The 10,108-nt window shown below is 49.4% G+C and overlaps 1 protein-coding gene across 2 annotated transcripts; it reads right to left on the bottom strand.

The window, feature by feature from the left end:
- Positions 1 to 1,949: 1,949 nt before the first annotated feature.
- LOC133345502 (fumarylacetoacetate hydrolase domain-containing protein 2-like) lies at positions 1,950 to 10,066 on the bottom strand. 2 transcript variants are annotated; one of them, XM_061556284.1, is made up of 8 exons: positions 10,012 to 10,066; positions 9,289 to 9,503; positions 7,600 to 7,816; positions 6,966 to 7,025; positions 5,776 to 5,938; positions 4,939 to 5,047; positions 4,049 to 4,136; positions 1,950 to 3,220 (listed from the first exon to the last, which is right to left on the bottom strand). In XM_061556284.1, exons 2-8 carry the CDS (start codon positions 9,453 to 9,455, stop codon positions 3,158 to 3,160), a joined length of 867 nt encoding a protein of 288 aa, XP_061412268.1. In that variant the 5' UTR covers positions 9,456 to 9,503; positions 10,012 to 10,066; the 3' UTR covers positions 1,950 to 3,157. The 2 variants fall into 2 exon arrangements, with proteins under 2 accessions (XP_061412268.1, XP_061412267.1); XM_061556283.1 differs by lacking the exon at positions 10,012 to 10,066 and having other exon boundaries at positions 9,289 to 10,003.
- Positions 10,067 to 10,108: the final 42 nt, after the last annotated feature.

The following is a 10,108-nucleotide window of genomic DNA, read 5'->3' as shown; positions in this document are numbered from 1 at the left end:
CGGATTTTTATCGCAAGTGGATTTTAAACCGAGCTTCAATTTCAAAATGCCATTTGTGCCAGTGAGGTGCTGTGACACGGCCATTTTATTATACCAACCCAGCCACTTCCATTGTCAGGTGTATCCCGAGGAGAGCATATTGCCAAAAATAAGATGAATTGCTGGCTGTCTGCAGCAGTGTTGATGTTTATTGGCTCAACAAACACCCCGCCTCCTCTCCACGCGGTGCTATAAGTGAATTACAGTGTATGCAAATTGTGTCTTGTGATTGGTTCCATCTGCCAAAGGTGGCTTTTGTGAAGAAAGGCTCCAAATATAATCTGCAGGCAAATGAATGTTAGGGATATGATGCAAAAGGAATGGGATTCTATTCAACAAAAACTAGTTCAGAATATATCGGGGTTTTGAGGGTTCAGATGAAATTAAAATGAAGTTGGTTGAGAAATTCCTTTCTAAATGTTTAAACTTTAAATATTTTTTCTGAATGTTGCAGGAAGCTAAATCAAACGCAGTGCTGCGTCTATTACCTGTTCATATTGTAGGCAGTGAATTCTGGAATGGAGGAAGAGGTCAAAAATGAAGTGTTTGTCCTCACTGCATGGAGAAGTGCAATAGGTGGTGGAATGTTAATTTTCCAAAGCTGAGCAAAGGCCCCCGATGGCTTTTACCTACCTGTACTGTAAATCAACGGTCAGCAACGTTAGGAGTAAGTATTTTGCGACCACATAGGTCTTGAACTGACCAAGGTTATCATAACCGGGAGAGTGACGGTGGGAAGTAGACTACGGAAGCCAGAAATTGAGTGGATGGCCATTTCTAGACCGTTTCTTCGAGTAACAAGGTCTCCGCACCTTGATAATGGCAATGATTTTTAAAGCTATATTGATTTCAGTTGTACGCATGACCGGGGATGCAATTGGTTCATTTTATACGTGTCGGGGTATAGCGCTGGCTGCTGGCGGAAAGGGGGTAACTGCAGTGTACGGCAGGACTGGCGTCAGCAGGCCACGGTATTTACGGGAGGGGGACGTCTAGGGAAAGTTCATAGAAGGGGCCATCGGTAAGTCTGGGAACCCGCGAGTAGGTTCCAGAAGCGGGGCGTTGCCGGGGCGGAGCGAGGTCACGCTGGGAGCATAAGAGGGCCTGGAGCGGGAGCTCGGGGCTGTTGCTGGAAGAGGAATCGCCGTCGCTATCTCGTCGTCTCCGTCTTCACCATCCCGGGGTGCTGTTAGACAGCCTACCAACTGTTCTTACTAAGTAGTACCGCCGACAACAGACTGTCTTAATTATAATAGTGTGCACCCACGTAAGGTGTATATATCCAGATGGTGCTCGTTATATAAAAGTGCCTCCAGTATTTCTGATTCTACACATACACGGTCTGTTCAAATTATCTCATACGAATCGGAACGCAATGGACACGTTTGAATGACAGGTGAAATTGTGTAACAATGCACGAAAGCAACGTACACGTGGGTTAAGAAAAGTATAAGCAGGGCTGGGTAGACGGATGTGAATAAGAGTGGCAATCAGACGTGGGAACCCACGTTTGCCGTGAACACGCAGCAATCTACTCTTACAGGAACTTGACTCGCATCACAAGGCTGAGAGACGGTGATGGTTGAGGCGATGTCTTCATCCAGCAGTTGACAGATCATGGCCAATTTGGAAGATCCAAAATTAAACGGCGTTGTGTTCTCAACGTTGCATTGCGATGCCTAATCTTTGCACCACGGCTATGCGCGATGTGACTGGGCGAAGTTAACAGCGCAGGTGTGGCAGAGGTACATTTCTAAGTACAACTTGTCCCCAAGGTGCACGCTATTTACAGACATGCTGTAAAAAGACCTCGCTCGTATCGTGTTAAGAGATGCACTCGCTCAATAACGTGTAGATCGCCAAGTGCTGTTTTAATAAAAGCAATAAAAACACATTTGGCACGACAAAGTATGCAATAATTTTTTTTTATTGTATTGTGTTCGCAGAACACGATCTGTGCCTACAGAATACGATCTGTGCCTACGGAATAAATGCAGTGGGTGGGTGTTCCCAACTTTATTGGTTCAACTCTTCCGCACTGTTTCCATTGCGGAATCGTGTAAAGGCGCTACTACCCTCGTTTGTGTGGGAGATGCATGGGTTAGTCCCTAACCTTGGCAATCTCAGTAAATGGGGGCTCTTCAACAGCACTTCGAATCGGATCATTGGCACATTTGGTACTCTCGGAATTCTTTGAGCACAAGGGCAACCATCAAGGCGCTATGTTTCACAGACGAGTATCGTCTGCAGTTGTCTCGGTATAAAACTGATCCACGCCCCTATTACCCATGACTCCTATTAGCACGGTTGGCTACGTACGGTGGGAAAGAAATTCGACAGATTCCTATTGTAGCTATAGGGTCCACGGTAACTAATCCACGGCCCTATTTCTTTTTATTATCCGCTGTTTTACTAAACGCGTAGCAAAGCAGCTTCTGAATGCCGGCGATTTCCCCCCCCCACCCCATCCGGCACAGCAAATTCGTGATATTACCCGCAGAGTTATCCACGATTTATTTTTATTTTTTACCCCACGGTGAAAGGGAATAAAATTGTGGATAACCACACGGATAATATCTACGATATTGGCCCCCCCCCCCATATAACCGCAGATAAAGAGTTCTCCTGTAGATGACCATGACAAATTATTTCACCCAAAACAGCTGGGGGGGGGGCATTTTCATGATTAGCCCGTGAAGCCGGCTGCACATGGCCACTGTCAAGCAAACCGCCCGTTTCGTTCGTCCACTCGGCAGTGTTTACCGGGGTGGCCGCTGGCCTCGAACCGAAAGCTTATGCAACAAGCGATAAACACCGGACCGCTCGGCCATGTCACCGCCGAAAGTAGTCGCTCAAATGTCTTGACCAATAATATATGGGTAACGCTCGGTGGAGTCCGTGTGTGTGCGCGCGCTTTGCGCGCGGTTACCTGCATAGATAATACCTGGTGCATGACAATTCCAAAAGCTACAAGAAGTTGTCTTCTCAGATGTGCGTGCGCACTTTTGTCCCACGGGTGGTGTCCATAATCAAAATCTGCATGAAAAAGATTGGCTTGTGTACAATTTAAGTGGTCGAAACAAGCAACTGCAATGCAACGAATGGGCGATGAGCTTCGCTACACCACTTTGTTTGCGATGGATCCAATCTGATCAATTTCGCACTCCACCGTGTCTCCTCTCTAGAAATACGAAAAGAAAAAAAAACATCAAGTAATGTTCAGGTAAAAAAAAAATCCATTATGACATAACCAAAAATAAAAACGAATACTTCTGGTTTCATTATCCCTTGCATAATACCCTTTGCCCCCATAGTTAAAAAAAAAGCCACAACCAATTTAAAACGGGACTCGTGCGATTGATTATACTTCTTTGTTCGCGTAATGAGCAGCAGATGCTACACGCACAGAGTTGAAGTGTCCTACATAAAATTAAAGCTAAATGCGGCACAAAACAACATCTCCAAACATTCTGTGGATCGTGCCGTTGCATTGTGGCCTAAATTAATAAATTCAACTTGTAAAGTGCACGGTTATAACTCGCACTCGCGGAGAGAAGAGAGCACGACTCGGAGGCGCGAGGAACCACAGACAAGCGCAGAGGCAGCCACACGGTGACCCCGCACCAAGCTCTGCAGTTCTCTATATATGACGGTGTTCTTCACCAATTAATGAGCGTTTACACGTGGGGAAACACCAGAGCACCCAGAGAGAACTCACGTGTGGAAGGGGGGGGGGGGCAACACTATGCTGTGCCGCTTTCTGCTGGCGAACTAGGGTATGGCACCTCGATGCGAACATGTGCCATGATCCACCCAACCCTCGCTGCCACCACGCCACTGGATTACAGGCCAGGTGCATAGCCAACAACCGCCTGGCAGCTCATGTGCAACTCTGCCCACCACAGTTTACTTTCTTTCTCATCGATTACCCCCCCCCCCCCACCGAATATTTTCGATGTTGCTCCGTAGGCCAACGCCAGCACCCCGGGGTGGGGGGCTGGAATGTTACCTTAAGGAAGACGGGCGGCTTGCGGAAAACGCCCACTCCGGGCGGAGTGCCCGTCAGGAAGACGTCGCCCGGGTACAAGGTCACGAACCTGCACACTCGCGCAGCGGGGGGGGGGGGGGGGGCAATGCGATAGAGGCAAGCTATGCAAGCCCACCTGATGGGGGATCTTCACTGCCAGCTGTGTGCACATGCAATGCTGCACTGAAGGTAAGATGTAACTTCGAACAAAAACTAACAGTCCCATCGTGCAGATGTGTATCCAGAAGGCAGGTCACAACGCATCGATTCGTCGTTTACAATTTATTCTTAACGCTCCGTGTACATGCATCAAATTATGTGTGTAAGCGTTGTTTTAATTTACGGACGTTCGATAAAACATGATATGCTCTTTAATTTAGGAAAATGGCGTAAACAACAATAAATGACACGAATGACAAATGAGACACGAACAGGACGCAAATTAATCGATTCGTTTCTTAAATAGAATTGACTGAATCATGACACTTCACTTAATTGCAGGTGAATCAATGAACTAGGTTTTAACTAAATTGATTAGTAATTTCTCTTTCATAAATTTCTCTCCACGCAAATTTAAATCCAAGTATTCTTTACTCAACAAATCGGCCCCACGGGCCTTCTGGCAGTGAATTATTTCAGCAGCATTAATCCAGTACAAGCAAACTCTGGACCGGTTTCTTTCTTCAATCAATGTTGGTGAACTCCAAACCTTTTAAGGCAAATGTCCTTTGCCATCATGCGGCATTGGATTTTAACCGCTTTATTTGTGCAGATAGTTGTGGCAACTCGCCTATAGGTGCTCACCAACAGCACTTGCCCCAACAGTATGTTAATGCCCTCAGGGGGGATCATTGCCTTTGGTGGAAACTCACCGAGACACCCAGGCAATCAGCGCCTCCGTCTTGAAGATCAACTGCTCGGTGCTGCTGTCCTGCACGAGCTGTCCGTTGACCCGGCAACGAATGCCGAGCTTGTGCGGGTCTGGGCACGACAAGACCGCAGCGTTCGGTGCAGTTAGACTGCCACGTTAATGCTCACGCAACATAATCACTGGCTTCCTTGTGGAGAATATTAGCAACAAAATAGATAAGCGGGCAATATGTCTGGAGAAACATTATATATTCGTGTGAAACTAAGACTCATATCTTAGATGGTCCTTACCTGTCATATTTTCGTAGACCATGCTTTCCCACCTGATGATGGACGCTTGTGTTGCGCCCGAAACGTCGTGATTTATTTTATTTTATACCTACGTGACTTTACCGAAAGAACAAAAGAGTATATTTTGGCAGTTAACCCTTTTCCCGTTCCAATGACGTATGTATGTACATGTCATCAGTTTTTCTTCCGATTCCGAATGGATTCGAATTGATTCCGAACGGAATCTGAAGTAAAAGGCCGTGCGGGAGGGCATGTGGCACAGTTTGGCGTCAGTTATAGTAGAGTGCCGTCGTGTCGCTAAAGTTCTCTGTGGCGAGTACAGCACAATATCTTTAAAAACAACAGCGCTACTACGCCTCTCTAAAAAAAATCAACGCTAACCGCTTGCGCGTTCCGAGATTCAGCGGTGAACGGGACCCACCCTGCAACTTGCGGACATCTCGGAGCGGGAAACGGTTTAACCAGCATTAATTCAAACCATTTTTTGTTTGTTAATAATCAACAACACAAAACTGCACGTTGTTGTCGATGACGTGTCTTAACGGTACCAGAGAGCTCGTCGGGCGTGACGAGAGCGGGGCCGAGTGGGCAGAACGTGTCGAACGTCTTTCCCAGCAGCCACTGCCGCCCGTTGCGTCGCATCTGCCAGTCCCGCGCGCTCACGTCGTGCGCCACCGTGAACCCCGCCACGTGGCTCATCGCCGCCGCCTCCTGCCAACAACAACGACCAACGTACTAATAATGATAATTGTGCACCATGGACAGTGACGGATTGGGACTAATAAATGGGTCGAGGAATTTGTAAACACACCGGCCCAAATTTCCATGCCATCTCATTGGCCCATTTGGACTGGTGCAAAAAACAAATGGGCCGGTGTAGGAATAATATTTGGGGCTGCTGAATATGGGCCTTAATGCCAACTGAGAGCGTAAATAACCAATGAAGCATACACATTAGAGGTAATAAAATAGACCGGCCTTCGGAATGGACCAGCCCACCGAGCATTTGCTCGGACTGCTGCCCTGAGGCCAGCCCGGGCCTAACCATGGAAACCACACCAGTAATTAAACTGGGTCCTCAAAGTGCAGGGAGTTGATCATCTCGGCCAGTCACCAACGACTGCACAAAAACGCGTTAAGTTTCCATATGCACTTCATTTGCTTAAAATTCAAGCTCTGAAATTATTTTTTGATCCGTCGGACTATCAAACAATGAACATTATTACTATCGGTGGCAGAATGGGTGGGAAAGTGCTGCCCCCTTCTTTGTGGAACAGACTCACTGGAAGAGATCTCAGATGTCACTGTGGTGTCTACTTATGTGGGTCGTTCTCTCGCACAAAGGGTCGTTTGCGCTCTTCTGAGACAGATCCGAATGGACGCCTCATCCCGTGACATAACGCGGATAGCACAATCGTGGCGAAATTGGGATAATGAGGAACGTTTTAAATCACAGATTCAAACGCGGCATCTCCGCAGCTATTGGCTTAATCGACTTTCCCTCACCGCTGAGCCACGTGGCTAAGTTGGCTCACGCAGATTTGCTTGTGCAAGAGCAGCGAGCGTGTGTCAATAGCGCCCTCTCATGCATGCTACATTACAGTGATCTTAGTATGTTGACAAGGGAATCCAACATATGCATGTACGTGTGCTGAACTTCTTTCGCACCGCACGTAGCCAACCGCGCTAATCGGAGGTGCGGGGGAAGGACAACAAACCAAACATAAAAAGCACTCGCCTCGATCCGCTTCCCCTGCTTCCCGATGACAAACGCAAGCTCCACCTCCCAGTCCAGCTCCTGGGAGTACAAAGCGGGCAGGCGTCAATAAGTTTCTACAGCACCCTCCCTTCACATTACACGAGCGTTCCTTTAAAGACATTCCCCCCCTCTCCCTCCCAATACCTCGTTGATCTCGTCAAGGAGTATCAACCATCACGCGAACTCCGGTCATCCTCGCAGCAGCTGCTTTTAGGCTAACCATCGAACAAAGACGGTCACTAAATCGCGCGCTTTCAACATGCGCTTCTGCGGCCGATTAGTGCGGTTGTTTTACGTACGGTGCGAAAGAAGTTCAACATACACCCCCTCCTCCTCCCCCACCATGTATTTTTAAACAAAAGTTGGGAGGTGTGGCTTATAATTCGCTAGGTGTGCTGTGCCGTGTGTGTGTAGATTTGCACAACTCGGTTGACACGGGACGCAAGTTTGAAGCGTGTCTTACTTTCCGGAGCCTCTCATTAATTAAGAACATGCAATTACTTCAGCCAGGTTCGACTGGGTCAGTGACCGCGCAACAGAGATGCGGCGCGCGAGTAACAGTCGCGTGCGCGGCGCCCGTCTCAAACAGAGAGTTTCCGAACGTCCGCCTGACGTTGGTCTCGGCCGAGTGGACGATGTCGTCGTAGGGCCCCGTGATGGCGCTCGCGAACTTGCTGAAGATGATCGGCTCCGTGGGCACGGCCACGTTCTGCTCGGTGCAGTGGTCGCGGTAGTTCATGCCCACGCACACCACCTTGTCGGGCCGGTGCACGGGCGCGTGGAGCCGCAGCCGGTTTCGGGGCACCACCACCTCCCGCAGGTCCAGCGACCTGGCGTGCGGGGACAGGGAACACGCGCGGGTTACTGTAAGACCGCAAGTCCTCGTTTAACGCGTGATATGCGTTCCCGAAATAGCGCCGCATCTTGCGAAAACTATTTAGCCATTAATAATGGCATCACGATGAGGTTTGGCGAGATACGATGCACGACTACGCACACACGCACGCAGCGAGATGGCGGGGCTAATAACGGAGGATACGCCGCCGCCTTACTATATCATTCGGAGTACTGTATCATTCAGCTGCGCAGGCTCAAGAAAGTAGTAGTTTGTCAAAAGGTGTTAGACCAGAGGACGCCAAAAGGCGTACAGCACAAAGACAAGCACTATCAGAGTAATGAGAGCTCTGGGTGAGCAGCTACATCATGGGACCTCCTTTGCCAGTACCAAAATATGAGAATTGTCATATTTTGTTACCAAAATATGGGACCTCCTTTGCCAGTACCAAAATATGAGAAATCTTCATATTTTGGTACTGGCAAAGGAGGAAATATGAGAATTCTCATATTTTGGTACACCACACGTTAAGCGAGGACTTATGCACGATATACCGTCGTACGCGCGAGGCGTGTTGTTGGGGGCGAGATAGATGTACCTACCTCTCCCTTGCCTGCTATGCAGGAGGCCCTGGGTTCGACCCCGGACCCTGACGATGCCTCCTTTGTATTTGGAGTTGGCATTATCTCTCTCTCCACGTGGTTGCGTGGATTTTCAGTTTTCCCCCCTCCACATTTAGAAACTATTTTTGGCTGTTACTCTAAATTCCCAGATGTGATAAGCCAATTCAATGCGCTAGTATGTGTGGCCAGGTGGCCTCTGAAAAAGAGCCAATAGTTCAGTGGGCTGGTAGATAAGTTACGTAACAAAAAAAGTGACACGTGTTACGCAATCGTCTTGGCCAAAAAGGCCCATCTATTTACCGCTGGTTTTGCATCGCCACGTTTTCATAGCTGTCAACCCATACGGTTTATTCCCCGCATTCTTGTACAGGGAAATGTATTATTCAGGTCCATACGGCATACAGACGTTTTCATACGGGTAAAAACACTGTTTTGTCTATTTGTGTTTCTCCCTTGTGATGGGACTTTGTAGGATGAGATTTATAAGGGCACGGGGTGACCAATACGGTCTGAATTCGTCTGTAATAAGGTAGGCATTGATAAGGGTTTGACAGGTATGCGTTTCGGGCAAGGTGATAACAACTTGGGAGAGACAATGGGGAGTGAATTCCTGAGTGTAGCAGCTGTACAAGGGAAACGACTTGGACAATCAGCAAGTGTGTCGACCTGCGGTTATGACGGTGGTGGTTTTAACCACGATGTGGACGAGAAGCCCAAATTTGACCTCTTGAGAAGAACACGTTACAAGAACAGGCGAGAGGGAGGAGAGAAGCTCGCAAACACCGCTTCGCCTCTCCCCGTGGCTGGCGGTGTTTGCCCATCGCCCACCCACCCATCCGCGCACCTGCGGGCCGCTTGCATCGCCTCCTCTCCGCCTTCCAAGAAGGCGACCATGTCCCCACCCTGGGAGTGGCTTCCTCCCAGCGCCACCACGTCTCCCCCTGCCTCCAGCTCCACGCCCAGGCGGGGCGAAGCATCACCGCCCGTCTCGCTGAAGCGCACGAGCCTCATGCCTCTGCGCTGTGCGTACTGCTCACGAAGGCGCTGCTGCTGCTGCTTCTGCGGATGTTGCAAGCGGCGGTGGTGGTGAGAGGGGGAGAAGAGACCGGCACAGCTGCTCAGGAGGCGTGCGCAGAGCAGCCTCGAGCTCGCCGCGTGATGTGCCAGCGTGCAAAGTGCAGCCATCCCGACTCAGATGCATCACACGCACACACGGAAGACGTGTCCTTGTAGAGACCCACGTGCTGTTAGCGAGCACCTATTAAGGTACGGACAGCACCACCAATGCACAAGCACACCCGGCCGTCCAGTGCTGGATGCTCACAGCGGGCTAATTTTGTTTTGTATTTAAGGCCGAGTCGACCTAAGGGATGCACGCGCACACACTCTTGCTAAGCCTTTCAGGCTTCTGGCACAAATGCCGTCAGCGAGCACGCACGCACGCACGGCCGCCTTTGTCTCCTAAGTGTGTACAGTACATTTAGTAACGGGCAGCTCATTTAAGGCCGAGTCGACCTAGGGCGGCGACGCAGCGAGGTCGTGACCCGCCCGTCACAGGAAGCGTCACCTTCTGGCGTCCCGACGTGGAGCGGAGCCGCGCTTCCGGTCACGCGCGAGACTCCTATTCCGTAATATCAGCCAATCACGAGCCTCCTTTTATATAA

The sequence above is a fragment of the Lethenteron reissneri genome, chromosome 22, assembly GCF_015708825.2.
Source record: "Lethenteron reissneri isolate LAM-NWPU_2019-01 chromosome 22, ASM1570882v1, whole genome shotgun sequence".
Classification (NCBI taxonomy): Eukaryota; Metazoa; Chordata; class Hyperoartia; order Petromyzontiformes; family Petromyzontidae; genus Lethenteron; species Lethenteron reissneri.
This window is presented reverse-complemented; position numbering and strand designations above follow the sequence as displayed.